This window comes from Oncorhynchus keta, chromosome 4 (genome assembly GCF_023373465.1).
Source record: "Oncorhynchus keta strain PuntledgeMale-10-30-2019 chromosome 4, Oket_V2, whole genome shotgun sequence".
NCBI lineage: Eukaryota > Metazoa > Chordata > Actinopteri > Salmoniformes > Salmonidae > Oncorhynchus > Oncorhynchus keta.
The window spans coordinates 72112097-72134824 of NC_068424.1; the positions used below are offsets into that span (position 1 = coordinate 72112097).

General features: G+C 46.9%; 3 protein-coding genes and 1 long non-coding RNA gene across 5 annotated transcripts in view; 3 read left to right on the plus strand and 1 right to left on the minus strand.

Annotated features, from left to right (window-relative positions):
• LOC118375290 (teneurin-2-like) overlaps window positions 1-13339 on the plus strand; it is a 181721-nt gene extending 168382 nt beyond the window's left edge. Inside the window, exons 29-34 of the mRNA XM_052518261.1 lie at window positions 3968-4237; window positions 4584-4994; window positions 11205-11315; window positions 11584-11851; window positions 12159-12289; window positions 12602-13339. Of these exons, the coding sequence (XP_052374221.1) occupies window positions 3968-4237; window positions 4584-4994; window positions 11205-11315; window positions 11584-11851; window positions 12159-12289; window positions 12602-13339 (1929 nt within the window). The remainder of the gene's footprint in view (window positions 1-3967; window positions 4238-4583; window positions 4995-11204; window positions 11316-11583; window positions 11852-12158; window positions 12290-12601) is intronic.
• Window positions 13340-14158: 819 nt separating this feature from the next.
• Window positions 14159-16421, plus strand: LOC127927827 (uncharacterized). The gene is made up of 2 exons (XM_052514507.1): window positions 14159-14561; window positions 14785-16421. The coding sequence occupies exons 1-2, from the start codon at window positions 14159-14161 to the stop codon at window positions 15597-15599; spliced, it is 1218 nt and encodes a 405-aa protein (XP_052370467.1). The 3' UTR covers window positions 15600-16421.
• A 1854-nt stretch (window positions 16422-18275) lies between these two features.
• On the minus strand, window positions 18276-19729 carry LOC127927830 (uncharacterized). Of its 2 annotated transcripts, none has more exons than XR_008129196.1 (4): window positions 19515-19729; window positions 18690-18814; window positions 18457-18650; window positions 18276-18417 (listed from the first exon to the last, which is right to left on the minus strand). It is a non-coding gene; the product is annotated as an uncharacterized LOC127927830 (long non-coding RNA). The 2 variants fall into 2 exon arrangements; XR_008129193.1 differs by lacking the exon at window positions 19515-19729 and adding an exon at window positions 19390-19494 and having other exon boundaries at window positions 18690-18806.
• A 1450-nt stretch (window positions 19730-21179) lies between these two features.
• LOC127929814 (skin-specific protein 32-like) lies at window positions 21180-21890 on the plus strand. The gene is made up of 3 exons (XM_052518262.1): window positions 21180-21204; window positions 21256-21413; window positions 21468-21890. Exons 1-3 carry the CDS (start codon window positions 21180-21182, stop codon window positions 21888-21890), a joined length of 606 nt encoding a protein of 201 aa, XP_052374222.1.
• The last annotated feature ends 838 nt before the right edge of the window (window positions 21891-22728 follow it).

Here is a 22728-nt window from a genome sequence, read left to right on the forward strand (position 1 = left end):
TCAAGCCTGAACTAGCTCCAGCTCCAGCCTCAAACCTAACACTAGCTCCAGCCTCAAGCCTAACACTAGCTCCAGCCTCAAGCCTAACACTAGCACCAGCCTCAACCCCTGACACTAGCTCCAGCCTCAAACCTAACACTAGCTCCAGCCTCAAGCCTGACACTAGCTCCAGCCTCAACCCTAACACTAGCACCAGCCTCAAACCTAACACTAGCTCCAGCCTCAAGGCTAACACTAGCTCCAGCCTCAACCCTCAACCCTAACTCCAGCCCAGCCTCAAACCTGAACACTAGCTCCAGCCTCAAGCCTGACCTAACACTAGCTCCAGCTCCAGCCTCAAACCCTGAACCCTAGCTCCAGCCTCAACCCTGACACTAGCTCCAGCCACAACCTAACACTAGCCCCAGCCTCAACCCTAACACTAGCTCCAGCCTCAACCCTGACACTAGCTCCAGCTCCAGCCTCAAGCCTAACACTAGCTCCAGCCTCAAGCCTCAACACTAACACTAGCTCCAGCCTCAACCCTGACACTAGCTCCAGCCTCAACCCTAACACTAGCTCCAGCCTCAAACCTAACACTAGCTCCAGCCACAAGCCTGCCACTAGCTCCAGCACCAGCCTCAACCCTAACACTAGCACCAGCCTCAACCCTGACACTAGCACCAGCCTCAAACCTAATACTAGCTCCAGATCCAGACTCAACCCTGACACTAGCACCAGCCTCAAACCTAACACTAGCACCAGCTCCAGCCTCAAGCCTAACACTAGCACCAGCCTCAAGCCTAACACTAGCTCCAGTTCCAGCCTCAAGCCTAACACTAGCTCCAGCCTGAAACCTAACACTAGCTCCAGCCTCAAGCCTAACACTCGCTCCAGCCTCAAGCCTAACACTCGCACCAGCCTCAACCCTGACACAGCCTCCAGCCTCAAACCTAACACTAGCTCCAGCCTCAAGCCTGACACTAGCTCCAGCACCAGCCTCAACCCTGACACTAGCACCAGCCTCAAACCTAACACTAGCTCCAGCTCCACACTCAAGGCTGACACTAGCTCTCAGCCTCAAGGCTAACACTAGCTCCAGCCTCAACCCTGACACTAGCTCCAGCCTCAAACCTGACACTAGCTCCAGCCCTCAACCCTGACACTAGCTCCAGCCAGCCTCAACCCTGACACTAGCACCAGCCTCAACCCTAACACTAGCTCCAGCTCCAGCCTCAACCTGACCTAGCTCCAGCCTCAACCTGACACTAGCTCCAGCTCCAGCCTCAAGCCTAACACTAGCTCCAGCCTCAACCCTGACACTAGCTCCAGCTCCAGCCTCAACCTAACACTAGCTCCAGCCTGAAACCTAACACTAGCTCCAGCCTCAACCCTAACACTCGCTCCAGCCTCACCTAACACTAGCTCCAGCCTCAACCTAACACTAGCTCCAGCCTCAACCTGACACTAGCTCCAGCCTCAAACCTAACACTAGCTCCAGCTCCAGCCTCAACCCTAACACTAGCTCCAGCCTCAACCCTAACACTAGCTCCAGCCTCAACCCTGACACCAGCTCCAGCCTCAACCTAACACTAGCTCCAGCCTCAACCTGACACTAGCTCCAGCACCAGCCTCAACCCTGACACTAGCTCCAGCCTCAACCTGACACTAGCTCCAGGACCACACCAAGGCTGACTCTAGCTTCAGCCTCAACCCTAACCCTAGCTCCAGCCTCAACCCTGACACTCCAGCTCCAGCCTCAACCTAACACTAGCTCCAGCCTCAACCTGACACTAGCTCCAGCCTCAACCTAACACTAGCTCCAGCTCTCACTAGCTACCTAGCTCAACACCTCAACACTAGCTCCAGACTCAACCCTGACACTAGCTCCAGCACCAGCCTCAACCTAACACCAGCTCCAGCCTCAACCCTGACACTAGCTCCAGCCTGACAACCTAACACTAGCTCCAGCACCAGCCTCAACCCTGACACTAGCACCAGCCTCAAACCTAACACTAGCTCCTGGACCACACTCAAGGCTGACACTAGCTTCAGCCTCAAGGCTGACACTAGCACCAGCCTCAACCCTGACACTAGCCCCAGCCTCAAACCTAACACTAGCTCCAGCCTCAAGCCTGACACTAGCTCCAGCACCAGCCTCAACCCTAACACTAGCACCAGCCTCAACCCTAACACTAGCTCCAGCACCAGCCTCAAGGCTGACACTAGCACCAGACTCAACCCTGACACTAGCACCAGCCTCAAACCTAACACTAGCACCAGTTCCAGCCTCAAGCCTAACACTAGCTCCAGCCTGAAACCTAACACTAGCTCCAGCCTCAACCCTAACACTCGCTCCAGCCTCAAGCCTAACACTCGCTCCAGCCTCAAGCCTAACACTCGCTCCAGCCTCAAGCCTAACACTAGCTCCAGCCTCAAGCCCTAACACTAGTTCCAGCCTCACCCCTGACACTAGCACCAGCCTCAAACCTAACACTAGCTCCAGCTCCAGCCTCAACCCTAACACTAGCTCCAGCCTCAACCCTAACACTAGCTCCAGCCTCAACCCTAACACTAGCTCCAGCCTCAACCCTGACACTAGCTCCAGCTCCACCCTCAACCCTAACACTAGCTCCAGCCTCAACCCTGACACTAGCTCCAGCCACAACCCTAACATTAGCTCCAGCTCCACCCTCAACCCTAACCCTAGCTCCAGCCTCAACCCTGACACTAGCTCCAGCTCCAGCCTCAACCCTAACACTAGCTCCAGCCTCAACCCTGACACTAGCTCCAGCTCCAGCCTCAACCCTAACACTAGCTCCAGCTCCACCCTCAACACTAACACTAGCTCCAGCCTCAACCCTGACACTAGCTCCAGCACCAGCCTCAACCCTAACACCAGCTCCAGCCTCAACCCTGACACTAGCTCCAGCCACAACCCTAACATTAGCTCCAGCTCCAGCCTCAACCCTGACACTAGCTCCAGCTCAAGCCTCAACCCTGACACTAGCTCCAGCCTGAACCCTAACACTAGCTCCAGCCTGAACCCTAACACTAGCTCCAGCCTGAACCCTAACACTATCTCCAGCCTGTACCCTAACACTAGCTCCAGCTCCAGCCTGAACCCTAACACTAGCTCCAGCTCCAGCCTGAACCCTAACACTAGCTCCAGCCTCAAGCCTAACACTAGCTCCAGCCTCAAGCCTAACACTAGCTCCAGCCTCAACCCTAACACTAGCTCCAGCTCCAGCCTCAACCCTAACACTAGCTCCAGCCTGAACCCTAACACTAGCTCCAGCTCCAGCCTGAACCCTAACACTAGCTCCAGCCTCAAGCCTAACACTAGCTCCAGCTCCAGCCTCACCCCTAACACTAGCTCCAGACTCAACCCTAACACTAGCTCCAGCCTCAACCCTCAACCCTAACCCTAGCTCCAGCCTCACTCCAAACACTAGCTCCGGCCTCAATTCTAACACTAGCTCCAGCCTGAACCCTAACACTAGCTCCAGCCTGAACCCTAACACTAGCTCCAGCCTGAACCCTACCACTAGCTCCAGCTCCAGCCTCAAACCTTTTTTTGTGGTGCTCCCGAGTGGCGCAGTGGTCTAATGCGCTGCATCTCAGTGCTATAGGCATCACTACAGACCCTGGTTCGATTCCAGTCTATATCACAACTCCTATTGGGAGTCCCATAGGGCGGCGCACAATTGACCCAGCGTCGTTCGGGTTAAGGTTTGGCCAGGGTAGGCCGTCATTGTAAGTAAGAATTTGTTCTTTACTTACTTGCCTAGTTAAATAAAGGTGAAATAAAATAAAAACCCTAACCCTAGCTTCAACCTCAACCCTAACTCCAGCCACAACCAAACCCCTTGCAGGATGGCAGTTACAGTTGATAGATTGAGCATAAATCACCTATACTGGATTAAAGTGGGACCTAGACCCTCTGTACAATATTTGACTTAACTCTTAACTCTTATCTTGGCTACAGGTGGAACACTTTGGGAAGTTTGGCGTGATCTACTATGACATCAACCAGATCATAACCACGGCTGTGATGACCCTCAGCAAGCACTTCGACACCCACGGGCGCATCAAAGAGGTGCAGTACGAGATCTTCAGGTCCCTGATGTACTGGATGACGGTGCAGTACGACAGTATGGGACGCGTGGTGAAGAGAGAGCTGAAGATAGGACCATACGCCAACACAACACAGTACCGCTATGAGTATGACGGGGACGGACAGCTCAGCGGGGTGAAGGTAGGAGATTTGACCTTACCAGTGAGATACTAGTCCTGCAGTAGTTGAGCACCAAATCACAATCCTAGAAGATTACTACAGACCACTTCCTGAAATACTTGATTAAATGTTGTTGTTCTTTGCAAATACACACAGTATGGTATTCCTTTTCACTTCAGTTTTTGACTTCCCTATGTTGACTTACCTTAAGCCCTTGGCTTTTATAAGGAGCATAGGCCATTGATTTCTGCTACTCACCTGTGCTATTAAACAGTTGACTTCAGGTGTGGTATTAAAGAGTTGACATATTAAACAGTTGACTTCAGGTGTGTTTTTAAAGAGTTCTTTTCATTGTCTCTGCCTCCAGGTGAATGACTGGTCCACGTGGCGCTACAGCTACGACCTGAACGGTAACCTGCACCTCCTCAACCCTGGGAACAGTGCCCGCCTCACGCCGCTCCGCTACGACCTCCGAGACCGCATCACGCGCCTGGGCGACGTGCAGTACCATGTGGATGAGGATGGCTTCCTGAGCCAGCGAGGCTCGGATGTCTTTGACTACAACTCCAAGGGCCAGCTCCTCAGAGCATATAGCAAGCTCCCGGGAGGCTGGAGCGTCCAGTACCGCTATGACGGACTGGGAAGGAGAGTGTCCACTAGGACCAGTCTGGGACAACACCTCCAGTTCTTCTACGCTGATCTGAACCACCCGGCAAGAGTCACACATATATTTAACCACTCCAGCTCAGATATCGCTTCACTGTACTATGACTTGCAGGTAGGCTACCGGATTATTAGAGAAAAGTGTGTTCATCTACAGACTACATGTGATAAATACTGTTCATGGTGATTGTGTTATGCCTTTGTTATTGTTGTGATATAACCACGTTTTTGTGATGCTATCATTACGTTATGGTGACGTGACTGTGAGTTATGGTGACGTGACTGTGAGTTATGGTGACGTGACCAGGGCTTAATTTGTCAATCGTGAGGTGCCGGAACAAAAAGTGAGCATTAGAGGAGGGTGACCTGGGGAGTTCTGAGGTACGCATGAGAAAAAAAATCACCTTCGTATTAAAGGATTGCATATCATCACATTTGCGTAGTGACATAGATCAGTAGAGTAGAGGCACTTACAGAAGTTGCACACATGGGAGACATTTTTAGTAGCTTACGGTCCAGAAAAATGTTGGCCTTTTATAAACGCATTTCATACAAATCTACTTCATTTTAGATGACTGGAGACTGTAGCAGAATCTTTTTTAATACCTAACAAATGATCAAAATGGCAGGCTACTTTGACACTGGCAAAAACAACCTTGTCTTGAATCCATCAATAGCCCAGTCCGAGGTGTGTGGAGACACATATTGTAGGCTACAATATGAGGATGAAATTATAGTCCTAAAAATGCTTTCCAGTTTCACTGACTCACCCAATGATGTGCAGCTCACTCACTGGTGATTGTCGATGCACTCCTGCCAAAAGCCATTTGCTTTCCAACCTGTGTTTTCCCTCGATTGTATTTGAAATATTGCGAAAGGCTTGTTTTGTCTGCGTGGTGTTTTTTGTATTTCTATTTATCAGGGATGTTGCAGTTCCTCATTCTAGTGTGGCAGACCAGAGGGTTTGATCAAGACGTTAGCCCTGTCGGGGAGGGGGAGGGGGCGGTCTCCCTTCTCGATAGGGTATCCGCTTTCCCATGCTTCGCCCCTGACCTGTGCACAACACAAAAAGAGAAGTAGGAATTGCTTCTGGATATCGGGTGGCATAATCTACTATAGCCAGGATATACTGGGATGTTTTTACCAGGGCGCCCACTGTCCACGTTGATGCGTTCAAACAGCACTCCAATGATCAGTAGGGGAACCAGCAGGTTCCGGGAAGTCTGCTTTTGGGGCGGTGATTTGACTCTCCGGGCGGCTGCTGCAATAGACTTCCATGGCCTGCCTCATCCCGGAACAGCGAAACCGGGAGGTGATCCTTTCCCAGGTCTTCTACATTCTCAGGTGCGCCCCCAACAAATGGGTATGGGCCAGCTGAATAATGGTTCCGAAGTACCGACGGGGCAGCAACAGAACCTCTCGGACTTCCCCCTTTTTGTGCGACTCCTGATACAACAGGTTATTTTTTATTTGGAAATGGGGGTATCGCCAGTCACTCACCCCCGGAAGAAGCAGGCCATCCACTGCTATCACTTCCCACTAAACGGTCAAAATGGGCAGTCCCAAACTGTCCCCTCAGAAGACTTAGGGCAGTTGTCTCACCGGATCCCTCAAAATCGAGGAAGGGGAGTATAAGCTCCTCCTCCAGTTGTTCACCAGGTGTGGATGGTTCTGGCGCCCCCTCGGACCTCGACTCTGGGTCCGTAGACACGCGGTGGGCAACTGCATGCTCCCGTGCCACGTAGGCGACGGTCCATCCCTGCTCTCGTCGGTCGCTGGCTCTTACTTTTTTTCCCAGCTCGTGCCTCCACAGTGCTGTGAACATCGGACAATCTCGTCCCACGAGGAGGGTTACCGGCAACTCAGGTACGGCACCACCATATGGCAGCTCCCTTGTGGCAGCTCCCTTGTGGCCTGGTCGAATACCTGTTTCACCGTGGACACAGGAGATGGACATCTCCTCACCACAGTCAGTCGGATGGGCCAGCAGGTGTGCTTGTACGAGCGTTACCACACTCCCGGAATCCAACAGAGTCTGGATGTCATGACTGTCGACTTTCACAGGGACCATGGGTGCTGGTGGTTCGCTCCAGGGCCTCGCCTCCGGGGCCTCAACTCCTCTCGACCCGGGAAATGTCATGCAAGGTGTACCCTGGCGCTACACTCAAAACACCTCCTTTAGTCTTCTCCCCTGGCTGTCTCTCCGTGGGTCTGCAGTCCTTTAGCCCAGCTGACTGTCGGATTGTACGGTGGTGGGGTCGTCTTTCCATGTCCTCCGACAGCTCCTGGACTTGGCCTGCATCCCCTTCAGCATGGCCTCGGTATTTTGGTGCTGCTCCCAAGAGGTCCTCCAAGATCTGGGGTGCGTGCAGGCTCGCCGCCCTCTTCATGTCGTGAGGTAGCGCCTGTAAGAAGTGATCCATGACCAATTTTGTCGATAACAGGGAGGGTGGCTACGTCGGTTAGGAGCCCAGGTGATGCGCAGTAGGTCGCTCATCTGTGCTCAGGAGGAATATTCGACCATGAACCTCCAGTTGTGGACAAGTTGGGCCCGACGGGCTAGGCTGTACCGGTGTCGGCTGAGTACCTCCCTCTTGATACAGTCGTAGTTAGCCACCTGTTCGGTGTTGAGGTAATAATACACCTTTTGGGCGTCTCTGGACAGGAACGGGGCCAGCAGACTTGCTCACTTCGCCTTGGACAATCCTTACCATAGTGCTGTCCGTTCTAACATGCAGAGGTAGGTCTCGACGTCGACATCCTCCATTAGCTTGATTATAAAAACTGATTGGGTTGTGATTGTCTGTGTTTCTCCTCACAACTTCCTGATTTTCTCAAGCATGCAGACATTCTGTAGACACTGTTCTTCCAGCGTTCGTTCCTGAATGTCCTGTGGTGCTAGTTGGGCCCGAACGAACTGAGCTATCAACTCATCAATGCTGATACTACCTAAACGTCAACCCTGGTCTGACCACGTTGTCAGATTTTCCCTCATTCTCCACCAATTGTGGTAAACCAGGGTGTTTGATCTAAACGTTCGCACAGATCAGACACAAGTGTGATACCTCGGATTCAAGGGTATTTATTTAAAACATTAAAGAAAAACAAAAGAAACCTGGAGGAAACCTCTTCTGGATTACCTCATTCTCGGCTCCGGGTAAAGCTGTCTCCTCTGGGGTTAAACACCGAGCCCCTTGGTGCTAGTAGACCGTGAGGACATCTATCCAGTAGCAACCTCTTACTACCTCCAACCCTCCCGTGTGCTGCCCTCCTGGCAGCTTTATGGGGCCCGTGCGGCTGGTGATCAATCAGCCCCTTGATTACTTACCAGCCTCAAATCAGCCTGAATTAGTCCTGGCCGGAGGACCCGTCGAGACCTGGCACATGCAACAGAGGGAGCCACAGACGCGTAATGTAGACTCTGTCTGTCACCAGGCCTCGAAGAGTCTCCCCTGGTGGCTTGTCCGTGGTACACCACACTACTTACAGTGCCTTGCGAAAGTATTCGGCCCCCTTGAACTTTGCGGCCTTTTGCCACATTTCAGGCTTCAAACATAAAGATATAAAACTGTATTTTTTTGTGAAGAATCAACAACAAGTGGGACACAATCATGAAGTGGAATGACATTTATTGGATATTTCAAACTTTTTTAACAAATCAAAAACTGAAAAATTGGGCTTGCAAAATTATTCAGCCCCCTTAAGTTAATACTTTGTAGCGCCACCTTTTGCTGCGATTACAGCTGTAAGTCGCTTGGGGTATGTCTCTATCAGTTTTGCACATCGAGAGACTGACATTTTTTCCCATTCCTCCTTGCAAATCAGCTCGAGCTCAGTGAGGTTGGATGGAGAGCGTTTGTGAACAGCAGTTTTCAGTTCTTTCCACAGATTCTCGATTGGATTCAGGTCTGGACTTTGACTTGGCCATTCTAACACCTGGATATGTTTATTTTTGAACCATTCCATTGTAGATTTTGCTTTATGTTTTGGATCATTGTCTTGTTGGCAGACAAATCTCCGTCCCAGTCTCAGGTCTTTTGCAGACTCCATCAGGTTTTCTTCGAGAATGGTCCTGTATTTGGCTCCATCCATCTTCCCATCAATTTTAACCATCTTCCCTGTCCCTGCTGAAGAAAAGCAGGCCCAAACCATGATGCTGCCACCACCATGTTTGACAGTGGGGATGGTGTGTTCAGGGTGTTGAGCTGTGTTGCTTTTACGCCAAACATAACGTTTTGCATTGTTGCCAAAAAGTTCCATTTTGGTTTCATCTGACCAGAGCACCTTCTTCCACATGTTTGGTGTGTCTCCCAGGTGGCTTGTGGCAAACTTTAAACAACACTTTTTATGGATTTCAAGAAATGGCTTTCTTCTTGCCACTCTTCCATAAAGGCCAGATTTGTGCAATATACGACTGATTGTTGTCCTATGGACAGAGTCTCCCACCTCAGCTGTAGATCTCTGCAGTTCATCCAGAGTGATCATGGGCCTCTTGGCTGCATCTCTGATCAGTCTTCTCCTTGTATGAGCTGAAAGTTTAGAGGGACGGCCAGGTCTTGGTAGATTTGCAGTGGTCTGATACTCCTTCCATTTCAATATTATCGCTTGCACAGTGCTCCTTGGGATGTTTAAAGCTTGGGAAATCTTTTTGTATCCAAATCCGGCTTTAAACTTCTTCACAACAGTATCTCGGACCTGCCTGGTGTGTTCCTTGTTCTTCATGATGCTCTCTGCGCTTTTAACGGACCTCTGAGACTATCGCAGTGCAGGTGCATTTATACGGAGACTTAATTACACACAGGTGGATTGTATTTATCATCATTAGTTATTTAGGTCAACATTGGATCATTCAGAGATCCTCACTGAAGTTCTGGAGAGAGTTTGCTGCACTGAAAGTAAAGGGGCTGAATAATTTTGCACGCCCAATTTTTGATTTGTTAAAAAAGTTTGAAATATCCAATAAATGTTGTTCCACTTCATGATTGTGTCCCACTTGTTGTTGATTCTTCACAAAAAAATACAGTTTTATATCTTTATGTTTGAAGCCTGAAATGTGGCAAAAGGTCGCAAAGTTCAAGGGGGCCGAATACTTTCGCAAGGCACTGTATGTGAGAGATACTGGTGCACTTCTCACACAGCCAAGGCCACGCTTTGGTCTGAAACATAGGTTACAATGTTGCGCAAACCATAAATCCAGGCCAGCCCAACCCAAAACAATTCTTAGAATATTAGGCCCGGGCTCAAAATCAACTGTTTCACATTACATTTGTTTTGTGGGGGCAGGATAATTAATAAAGATGCAACTCGAATAAACTATGATCACTTTTATTAGAATGTTTACATGCAAAAAATGTAAATTATTTTTCATACCAGGAGAGGTACCGGATCCGGCACAATAGATTCCGGAACAAAACAATCCAAAATGAAAAGGTGCTGGATCCTGTTCTGTCAGGATGTGACTCAAATTAAGCACTGGACATGACTGTCTGTGAGTTATGGTAAAGTGACTGTCTGTGAGTTATGGTGACTTGACTGTCTGTGAGTTATGGTGACTTGACTGTCTGTGAGTTATGGTGACTTGACTGTCTGTGAGTTATGGTGACTTGACTGTCTGTGAGTTATGGTGACTTGACTGTCTGTGAGTTATGGTGACTTGACTGTCTGTGAGTTATGGTGACGTGACTGTCTGTGAGTTATGGTGACGTGACTGTCTGTGAGTTATGGTGACGTGACTGTCTGTGAGTTATGGTGACTTGACTGTCTGTGAGTTATGGTGACGTGACTGTCTGTGAGTTATGGTGACGTGACTGTCTGTGAGTTATGGTGACTTGACTGTCTGTGAGTTATGGTGACGTGACTGTCTGTGAGTTATGGTGACGTGACTGTCTGTGAGTTATGGTGACGTGACTGTCTGTGAGTTATGGTGACGTGACTGTCTGTGAGTTATGGTGACGTGACTGTCTATGAGTTATGGTGACGTGACTGTCTGTGAGTTATGGTGACGTGACTGTCTGTGAGTTATGGTGACGTGACTGTCTGTGAGTTATGGTGACGTGACTGTCTGTGAGTTATGGTGACGTGACTGTCTGTGAGTTATGGTGACGTGACTGTCTGTGAGTTATGGTGACGTGACTGTCTGTGAGTTATGGTGACGTGACTGTCTGTGAGTTATGGTGACGTGACTGTCTGTGAGTTATGGTGACGTGACTGTCTGTGAGTTATGGTGACGTGACTGTCTGTGAGTTATGGTGACGTGACTGTCTGTGAGTTATGGTGACGTGACTGTCTGTGAGTTATGATGTAAAGCCCGTACTGCTTCCCTCAGGGTCATCTGTTTGCTATGGAGGTGAGTAGTGGAGAGGAGTATTACATCGCCTCAGACAACACCGGAACACCACTGGCTGTCTTCAGCAGCAACGGACAGATGATCAAACAGGTAATCATGATGACAGTAATAATAATACTATTAATGATCATTCTTTTTGCTGCATGATTGTTAAATATCTCAAGGCCCGTTATCTACATGTTAAGATAAGAAAATATAAATTGGTACTTGATGTCCAGAGAGGTACATTTGATTGTTCAAATTAAAAATACAAAAACTGACCAAGTAACCAGACTTTGTCTTTCCTAATTGCCCCAGAGGGGATAATGTTGTAGTGATTTGAAGTGAAACATGCGTCTGTATTTGTTGTGACCTCCAGGTACAGTACACAGCGTACGGAGAGGTGTACCTGGACTCTAACCCAGAGTTCCAGCTGGTGGTTGGGTTCCATGGGGGTCTCTATGACACCCTGACCAATCTGGTCCACTTCACCCAGAGGGACTATGACGTCCTGGCAGGCCGCTGGACCTCACCAGACTATGCCAGCTGGCCCAAGATCGGCAAGGACCCTGCACCCTTCAACCTGTATATGTTCAAGAACAACAACCCCCTCAGCGACGTGTTGGACATCAAGAACTACGTCACAGGTAGAGCGTCTTCGGATCCTTGAAAAGAGCTTTATAAAACACATTATTGTTATTACAGGTAAAGGAGAGAGAGCTGAGTGTTGTGTTATCATCGTCACTGTGTACTGTAGTTCTCTTTGTTTTTTTATCATTTAGATTCGAAGAACATCCCAAAGAATACATACAATATTTTACTACACTTAAAATCTGTTCCCTAATACTACGCAGATTATTATAGCATTTTCAAACTTCTTAACATCTTCTAATATTTCTATGACTTGCTAGCTGTATTAAAACTATTTTTTACTGTGTTGTCTTTGTTCCACAGACGTGAAGAGTTGGCTGGTGATGTTTGGTTTCCAGCTCAGTAACATCATTCCAGGGTTCCCCCGTCACACCCTCTACTTCGTGGAGCCTCCCTACGAGCTGCAGGCCAGCAAGGACTGTGAAAACGGACAGGTGAGAAGGCCTGGGACAGCCTACAGTTCCATTGTACTGATTCTATGTTAACCAGAATCCGAAACATACTGTCTGTGAGCTAAATGAGGCCTGCTATTACAGAGAAATGGTCCTCTCTCTTTCTCTCAGAGCCAGATGAGACATTGAAGATACTGTGGGATCACTAATATGAACCTTCAATGATTTCAATGAAATCTGGACATTAATAGATGAGAATAGCTGTAAACCAAACAGTATAAGTGTATCCTCGTCTGCATTCTTCTGGTTGACCAGTGACATTTAACCTCTCTTCTACCCCTGTCTCTCCTGTAGCTGATAACGGGGGTGCAGCAGGCAGCGGAACGCCACAACCAGGCCTTCATGGCCCTGGAGGGACGGCTCCTTAACAAGGACCCCCGCGACCGCCGCGACAAGCCTGGACACTGGTTCGGCACATCAACGCCCATCATCGGCCGGGGAGTGATGCTAGCGCTGAAGGAAGGACGTGTGGTGGCGGCAGTTAGCTCCATGGCAACCGACGACAGCCGGAAAGTGTCCTTAGTCCTCAATGGCGCCATCTACCTGGATGGAACGCACTACACGCAGGCCGGACATGACTGTCACTTCTTCGTTAAAGTCGGTTCGGCCGATAGTGATTTACTGGCGCTGGGGCTGACCAACGGACGCAAGGCGCTGGAGAGCGGGATCAACGTGACTGTGAGCGGGAGGTCGCGGCGCGGCGCCACAGTGGAGTTTGCGGTGCCGTCGTTAGCCCTCAGCGTGCGGTATGGGCTAGCTCTGGACGTGGTGGATGAGGAGAGGGTGAGGCTGCTGGAACTAGCCCGGCAGAGGGCCCTGGCTGGGGCCTGGCTGAGGGAGCGGCAGAGGGCCAAGGATGGGAAGGAGGGGAGCCGGCTGTGGACGGAGGGAGAGAAGCAGCAGCTGCAGACCGCGGGGAGGGTACAAGGGTATGATGGGTATTATGTTTTACCCGTGGAACAGTACCCAGAACTGGCTGACAGCAGCACCAACATCCAGTTCCTGAGACAGAACGAGATGGGCAAGAGGTAACAGCTCTCCTGGACTGGGATGGAGGACTGGCTGACTCTTTCTCTCTCACTGACTCTCCTCCCCTTCTCCTTCTCCTCCTCATCCCTTTCATCTTCTCACCCTAGTTACTAGTTCCTTCCTCTCTTCGCTCCCCCTACCTTCTCCCCCTTTCCTCTCCAACCCCGCAGAAAATAAACCAACAAATGGGGTTTCTCACTGAACGCTGCAGGGACTTTTGAAAAGAAGAATATACTAAACTTTTTTTGTTGTTACTTTTATTGCCAAGGGCAAAACATCTAACATTTAGACAGAAGTTTATTTTATTTGTTGTTGAAAACAAACTGTGGAGAAAGGCACTCGTGAACCTTGAAAAACAAACTGTTGCTTAACTAAGATTCCCATTTTTAAAAAAGAAATCGATATTTTCACCAATATTTTGGGGGACTTTGAGGGCGTAATGACAGACTCTGAACTGATGGTGGCGCTGTGTTGTGCTGGGTGCTCTGGTAAGGGCCTGCACCTGAAATTAACTTGTAGATCAAAGGGACCAATAGGGAGGCAGAGCCACCACAGGGCCCAGCGAATCACAACACTGATCAGAAGAGAAGATCAGCAACAAGCACCGCAGCGTCACTTAAACGGAGTAAAACTACTTGTCATCAGTCTCAGGCCTCCCATTCTCCACCACAAAACTGTTCTCAGCTATTGCAGCAACATATCCTAGCAACCAATACTCACACCACTGAGATATTTTAACTAATAAAGACTTCAAAAAAAAGGAAACTAAAACTTTAAAGAGACAAAGTTGGAGGGAAATTTTTTTTGTGAAAATGTATCAGAATGTGTCCATATGTGTCAGACTTCTACACTACAGTTCAGACTAATATACTACAGTTCAGACTACTATACTACAGTTCAGACTACTACAGTTCAGACTACTATACTACATTTCAGACTACTATACTACAGTTCAGACTACTACACTACAGTTCAGACTACTATACTACAGTTCAGACTACTATACTACATTTCAGACTACTACACTACAGTTCAGACTACTACACTACAGTTCAGACTACTATACTACAGTTCAGACTACTATACTACAGTTCAGACTACTATACTACAGTTCAGACTACTACACTACAGTTCAGACTACTACACTACAGTTCAGACTACTATACTACAGTTCAGACTACTATACTACAGTTCAGACTACTACACTACAGTTCAGACTACTACAGTTCAGACTACTATACTACAGTTCAGACTACTACACTACAGTTCAGACTACTACAGTTCAGACTACTATAATAATAATATAATAATAATAATATATGCCATTTAGCAGACGCTTTTATCCAAAGCGACTTACAGTCATGTGTGCATACATTCTACGTATACAGTGGTCCCGGGAATCGAACCCACTACCCTGGCGTTACAAGCGCCATGCTCTACCAACTGAGCTACAGTTCAGACTACTATACTACAGTTCAGACTACTACACTACAGTTCAGATGACTATACTACAGTTCAGACTACTACACTACAGTTCAGACTACTACACTACAGTTCAGACTACTACAGTTCAGACTACTACAGTTCAGACTACTATACTACAGTTCAGACTACTATACTACAGTTCAGACTACTATACTACAGTTCAGACTACTATACTACAGTTCAGACTACTATACTACAGTTCAGACTACTACACTACAGTTCAGATGACTATACTACAGTTCAGACTACTACAGTTCAGACTACTATACTACAGTTCAGACTACTACACTACAGTTCAGACTACTACACTACAGTTCAGACTACTACAGTTCAGACTACTATACTACAGTTCAGACTACTATACTACAGTTCAGACTACGATACTACAGTTCAGACTACTATACTACAGTTCAGACTACTACACTACAGTTCAGACTACTACACTACAGTTCAGACTACTATACTACAGTTCAGACTACTATACTACAGTTCAGACTACTACACTACAGTTCAGACTACTATACTACAGTTCAGACTACTACACTACAGTTCAGACTACTACACTACAGTTCAGACTACTACACTACAGTTCAGACTACTACACTACAGTTCAGACTACTATACTACAGTTCAGACTACTATACTACAGTTCAGACTACTATACTACAGTTCAGACTACTATACTACAGTTCAGACTACTATACTACAGTTCAGGGTGTTACGTATAGTAGCGGTAGAAGCAGTAGTTGTGTATGTTTCAGTCGCAGTAGAATTGTGAAACTTTCACCAAGGCACTTCTGTACAGAAACAATGTAAAAACACCTACCATACACTAAGTCCAGAATACATACAGAACTAGTATTATCAAAAGCTATTTATATTATTTTATTATTTGTACATGTATTTATTATTCGTAGTACTAAATGACAATCATGAAGGGAGTCACTAGTTTATCGAAGAGGACTTTACATTTATTTTGTAAAATATGTAAGAAATGTTCAACATGTTTATTTTGTATTCATTTAAACATTTGCTCCCAGGGCAAATAATAGTCACACTCCAAAATAATAGTTTATGTAAGAAAGTGTTTTTTTTTTAAACAATTTCTAATTTAAATGAAGTCTTTAAAACTGTGAAACCTGTTTTTTGGAAATATATCTGGATGTACAGTGTATAGACTTACCTTAATGCAGCAGCAGCACAGTAGAATATTGTTCAGAATATCCCGTTTTACATTTCTATTGAGGAAGTGGCTTGTAATGTGCTAACCTTTAGCTGGTATTACCTACTCTAGAGTTGTGTGACTCTAATCATATCTATTATCCCAATATCTACAATATCAATCCCCAGTTTGTTGTTTTCCACTGTTATTGGTTTTGTTTTGATGCAGAGATATTGCTGTTCTAGATCCCAAAAAGCGTAGAAGCGGATTGATTCATGTCACTGTGAAGAGGCTCGTTCAGTACTGGATGTCATAATGTACCAAATCACTATTATTGATTTAATAATAATAATAACAACAAGGAAGGAATAACAATGATTCTTACACACTGAAAAGAGACTCTTCTGAGAAACTTAAATCAATAAAAAGTAATTGTTTACTTCACTCATTGGCGTCGAGTTTTATTTTCCACTTTACTGGGGGCCCATACTTGCAAACATTATCAAATAACATGTTATTGGTCACATACACTTGATTAGCAGATGTTATTACGGGTGTAGTGAAATGCTTGTGCTTCTAGCTCCGACAGTGCAGTAATATCTAACAAATCAAACAAACATATACCCAATACACACAAATCTAAGTAGGAATGAATTAAGACTATATACATACGGACAAGTGATGTCAGCGCGAAACGGACTAAGATACAGTAGAATAGTATAGAATACAGTAGAATACAGTAGAATAGTATAGAATCACTCATTACGCGAGTTTTATTTTCCACTTTACTGGGGGCCCATACTTGCAAACATTATCAAATAACATGTTAAATGCAGTAGAATACAGTAGAATAGTATAGAATACAGTAGAATATTATAGAATACAGTAGAATACAGTAGAATAGTATAGAATACAGTAGAATACAGTAGAATAGTATAGAATACAGTAGAATACAGTAGAATAGTATAGAATACAGTAGAATAGTATAGAATACAGTAGAATACAGTAGAATAGTATAGAATACAGTAGAATAGTATAGAATACAGTAGAATAGTATAGAATACAGTAGAATAGTATAGAAAAACAGTATATAGTTATGAGCTGAGTAATGCAAGATATGTAAACATTATTAAGTGAATGAGAGACCGTAGAATAGTATAGAAAACAGTATATACACATGAGATGATTCATGCCAGATGTAAACATTAAGTCACTAAGATACCATAGAATAGTATAGAATACAGTATATACACATGAGATGATTCATGCCAGATGTAAACATTAAGTGACTAAGATACCGTAGAATAGTATAGAAAACAGTATATACATATGAGATGAGTAATGACAGATATGTAAACATTAAGTGACTAAGATACCATAGAATAGTATAGAATACAGTATATACACATGAGATGATTCATGCCAGATGTAAACATTAAGTGACTAAGATACCGTAGAATAGTATAGAAAACAGTATATACATATGAGATGAGTAATGACAGATATGTAAACATGACTAGTATTCCATTCCTTATAGTGGCAATCTTCTATGCCTAAGGCAGTGGAATGTGCCGATGGCTGTTTAACAGCCAGAGATATAAGTTGTCCAGCTCTCGTTGCTTTGATGCACCTGTAAAATAGGCGGGTGTTTGATCCTTCCTGTTTTAGTTTCTGTCTATAGGCTGGGAGCACCAGGCAAAAGGATGCTTTCAGTCATCTGTAAAAATGTTTTAGGTGACAGAAATTTGCCTCCTGAGGTTGAAGAGGCTCTGTTGCGCCTTCTTCACCTGGCTGTCTGGGGGTGGGTTTGTCTGTTGTGTATGCATGTGGATAGGGGGATGCTCAGTTTTCCTGAGAGATCATCTCCTTTGTTTTGTTGACAATGGCACAGAATGCTCACCAGCCCGTCTGTCGTGCATTCAATATGCTGATAGAATTTAGCAGGGAAGCCTTGTTCTCAGAATAGCTTTGTAAAAATCCCCAGCTACAACAAATGCCGGATATATGGTTTCTAGTTGATGATCGAGTTGAGGCCTATGGGTGGAGCAGGAGTACAGGAGAGGGCTGAGAACGCACCCCTTGTGGGGCCCCAGTGTTGAGGATCATAGAGTCCAGTGAAGTTCTTTCAGGGCCATTGAGGTATCATTTAGTTCAATGGGGGATATACCATCTCCAGCATGTGACTATAATTGAAGAGAATTCTCTTGCTGTGAATAATGTTTTAATCGGCCACAGTGAAGGAGAGCCCACAGGCTTTGGTAATGTCAGTGATTGTAAAACAAGCAAGAATTCTAGGTCAGGTGAACAAAAGGACTTGAGTTCCTGTATGCTGTTATGATCACACCTTTGCAAACACCTGTCTGCCTCCCCACTTGAGTTAAATCCCTGCTATCACCTTTCTGCCTACACACTGGAGTCCAATCCCTGCTATCACCTTTCTGCCTACCCACTGGAGTCCAATCCCTGCTATCACCTTTCTGCCTCCCCACTGGAGTCCAATCCCTGCTATCACCTTTCTGCCTCCCCACTGGAGTCCAATCCCTGCTATCACCTTTCTGCCTACACACTGGAGTCCAATCCCTGCTATCACCTTTCTGCCTCCCACTGGAGTCCAATCCCTGCTATCACCTTTCTGCCTACACACTGGAGTCCAATCCCTGCTATCACCTTTCTGCCTCCCCACTGGAGTCCAATCCCTGCTATCACCTTTCTGCCTACACACTGGAGTCCAATCCCTGCTATCACCTTTCTGCCTACACACTGGAGTCCAATCCCTGCTATCACCTTTCTGCCTACACACTGGAGTCCAATCCCTGCTATCACCTTTCTGCCTACACACTGGAGTCCAATCCCTGCTATCCCCTTTCTGCCTTCCCACTGGAGTCCAATCCCTGCTATCACCCATCTGCCTTCCCACTTGAGTTAAATCCCTGCTATCACCCATCTGCCTTCCCATTTGAGTTAAATCCCTGCTATCACCTTTCTGCCTACACAGTGGAGTCCAATCCCTGCTATCACCCATCTGCCTTCCCACTTGAGTTAAATCCCTGCTATCACCTTTCTGCTTACACACTGGAGTCAAATCCCTGCTATCACCTTTCTGCCTACACACTGGAGTCCAATCCCTGCTATCACCTTTCTGCCTCCCCACTCAAGTTAAATCCCTGCTATCACCCATCTGCCTTCCCACTTGAGTTAAATCCCTGCTATCACCTTTCTGCCTCCCCACTCAAGTTAAATCCCTGCTATCACCCATCTGCCTTCCCACATGAGTTAAATCCCTGCTATCACCTTTCTGCCTCCCCACTCGAGTCAAATCCCTGCTATCACCCATCTGCCTTCCCACAAGTTAAATCCCTGCTATCACCCATCTGCCTTCCCACTGGAGTCCAATCCCTGCTATCACCTTTCTGCCTACACACTGGAGTCCAATCCCTGCTATCACCTTTCTGCCTCCCCACTGGAGTCCAATCCCTGCTATCACCTTTCTGCCTCCCCACTGGAGTCCAATCCCTGCTATCACCTTTCTACCTCCCCACTGGAGTCCAATCCCTGCTATCACCTTTCTGCCTACACACTGGAGTCCAATCCCTGCTATCACCTTTCTGCCTTCCCACTCAAGTTAAATCCCTGCTATCACCCATCTGCCTTCCCACTTGAGTTAAATCCCTGCTCCCTACTGGAGACTGGGATTTAATCCCTGCCTCCCCCACCTGTCTGCCTCCCAACTGGGGTTCAATCCCTGCATCCACCTCCCCACAGAGGTTCAATCCCTGCATCCACCTCCCATTTACATTACATTTAAGTCATTTAGCAGACGCTCTTATCCAGAGCGACTTACCCACTGGGGTTCAATCCCTGCATCCACCTCCCCACTGGGGTTCAATCCCTGCATCCACCTCCCCACAGAGGTTCAATCCCTGCATCCACCTCCCCACAGAGGTTCAATCCCTGCATCCACCTCCCCACTGGGGTTCAATCCCTGCATCCACCTCCCCACAGAGGTTCAATCCCTGCGTCCACCTCCCCACAGAGGTTCAATTCCTGCATCCACCTCCCCACAGAGGTTCAATCCCTGCATCCACCTCCCCACTGGGGTCAAATCCCTGCGTCCACCTCCCCACTGGGGTCAAATTCCTGCATCCACCTCCCCACTGGGGTTCAATCCCTGTGTCCACATAACAAGGCTACAGTTGAAGTCGGTAGTTTACATAAACCTAGGTTGGAGTCATTAAAACTCGTTTTTCAACCACTCCACAAATTTCTTGTTAACAAACCATAGTTTTGGCAAGTCGGTTAGGACATGACACAAGTAATTGTTCCAACAATTGTTTACAGACAGATTATTTCACTGTATCACAATTCCAGTGGGTCAGAAGTTTACATACACTAAATTGACTGTGCCTTTAAACAGCTTGGAAAGTTCCAGGAAATTATGTCATGGCTTTAGAAGCTTCTGATAGGCTAATTGACATTGCCTAAAATAATTGGAGGTGTACCTGGGGATGTATTTGAAGGCCTACCTTCAAACTCAATGCCTCTTTGCTTGACATCATGGGAAAATCAAAAGAAATCAGTCAAGACCTCAGAAAAACCACAATTGAAGACATCCACAAGTCTGAGTCATCATTGGGAGCAATTTCCAAACACCTGAAGGTACCACGTTCATCTGTACAAGCAATAGTACACAAGTTGGGATATGAACATACGGTCACTGTAGGGATGATGTCATCGATGCACTTATTGATGAAGCCGGTGACTGCAGTGGTATACTCCTTAAGGCCATTGGATGAATCCCGGAACATATTCCAGTCTGTGCTAGTAAAACCTGTAGTGTAGCATCCGCGTCATCTGACCACTTCCGTATTGAGCGAGGATTTAAGTTTTGCCTGCATTAAACTCACCGGCCACTAGGAGCGCCACTTCTGGATGAGCATTTTCTTGTTTGCTTATGGCCTTACACAGCTCGTTGAGTGTGGTCTTAGTGTCAGCATCGGTTTGTGGTAGCTACGAATAATACAGATGAGAACTCTCTTGGTAGATAGTGTGATCTACAGCTTATCATGAGGTATTCTACATCAGGCGAGCAATACCTCAAGACATCTTTAATACTAGACATCGCGCACCAGCAGTTACTGTTACTGACACAGACACACACACCCCCGCCTTACCTGACATAACTGCTCTGTCCTGCCGATGCACGGAGAAGCCAGACCACTCTGTTATCCATGTCGTCATTTATCCTCATCTACTGCTGTAGTCTAAATCACAGTGGTTACACAAGACTCGCCAGCCAAGGTCACAGCAGTCCAGAGTGACTCCCCAGCCAAGGTCACAGCAGTCCAGTGTGACTCCCCAGCCAAGGTCACAGCAGTCCAGTGTGACTCCCCAGCCAAGGTCACAGCAGTCCAGTGTGACTCCCCAGCCAAGGTCACAGCAGTCCAGTGTGACTCCCAATGTCACAGCCAGTCCAGGTCACAGCAGGTCACAGCAGTCCAGTGTGACTCCCCAGCCAAGGTCACAGCAGTCCAGTGTGACTCCCCAGCCAAGGTCACAGCAGTCCAGTGTGACTCCCCAGCCAAGGTCACAGCAGTCCAGTGTGACTCCCCAGCCAAGGTCACAGCAGTCCAGTGTGACTCCCCAGCCAAGGTCACAGCAGTCCAGTGTGACTCCCCAGCCAAGGTCACAGCAGTCCAGTGTGACTCCCCAGCCAAGGTCACAGCAGTCCAGTGTGACTCCCCAGCCAAGGTCACAGCAGTCCAGTGTGACTCCCCAGCCAAGGTCACAGCAGTCCAGTGTGACTCCCCAGCCAAGGTCACAGCAGTCCAGTGTGACTACCCAGCCAAGGTCACAGCAGTCCAGTGTGACTCCCCAGCCAAGGTCACAGCACTCCAGTGGTATAAATAGACTCAGATCTATCCTGGAACCAATTACAAACCATAGAGATCTATAACACCCTCAACTTCTGCTACAGCAAGCACAGTAAAACACACAGACACACCCACAACTGACTGACTGAACACAGACCAGAGTGAAAGATACCAGACAATGTTGACTCTTTTTGGGAATAATTTATTCTTAACACAAGATTTTCATATCAGGCAAAGGCATCTACATAACAAACATTCACTTTTTTATGTTTCATGTTCTCTCCTTCAAGGAATGAGAATATTAAAAGTAACATAGCAATCAAATCATATTCATCCAGGATCTAGAAATTAAACAGGGAAAAAACATTGCAAGCATTGAACAATATTACATGTTCTCAAACATTCAAATATTCATTGTCATCGTCTTTAACAAAATGCATTCGATGCCAGCTCATAGGATTCATCCTAAGACAAACAGGAAACCAGCTCATAGGATTCATCCTAAGACAAACAGGAAACCAGCTCATAGGATTCATCCTAAGACAAACAGGAAACCAGCTCATAGGATTCATCCTAAGACAAACAGGAAACCAGCTCATAGGATTCATCCTAAGACAAACAGGAAACCAGCTCATAGGATTCATCCTAAGACAAACAGGAAACCAGCTCATAGGATTCATCCTAAGACAAACAGGAAACCAGCTCATAGGATTCATCCTAAGACAAACAGGAAACCACAGTAGCTGTTGTGCAAACATAACGGAGGACAATTCAAGCTTCAGCATGGTACAGCAGGGGCAGGGGGTTGGCAAGGGCCACTGTAGCTTACTGGCATCCAATGGTCTAGGTAGCCATGACAGATACGGTGTAGAGAG

Coding starts and splice junctions, on each gene's coding strand:
- LOC127927827 (XM_052514507.1), top strand. CDS start 14,159: ATGTGTCCATATGTGTCAGACTTCTACACTACAGTTCAGACTAATATA. Junction 14,562..14,784: donor CTACAGTTCAGACTACTACA/GTTCAGACTACT, acceptor CTACCAACTGAG/CTACAGTTCAGACTACTATA.
- LOC127929814 (XM_052518262.1), top strand. CDS start 21,180: ATGCACGGAGAAGCCAGACCACTCT. Junction 21,205..21,255: donor CGGAGAAGCCAGACCACTCT/GTTATCCATGTC, acceptor TCTAAATCACAG/TGGTTACACAAGACTCGCCA. Junction 21,414..21,467: donor AGTGTGACTCCCCAGCCAAG/GTCACAGCAGTC, acceptor AGGTCACAGCAG/GTCACAGCAGTCCAGTGTGA.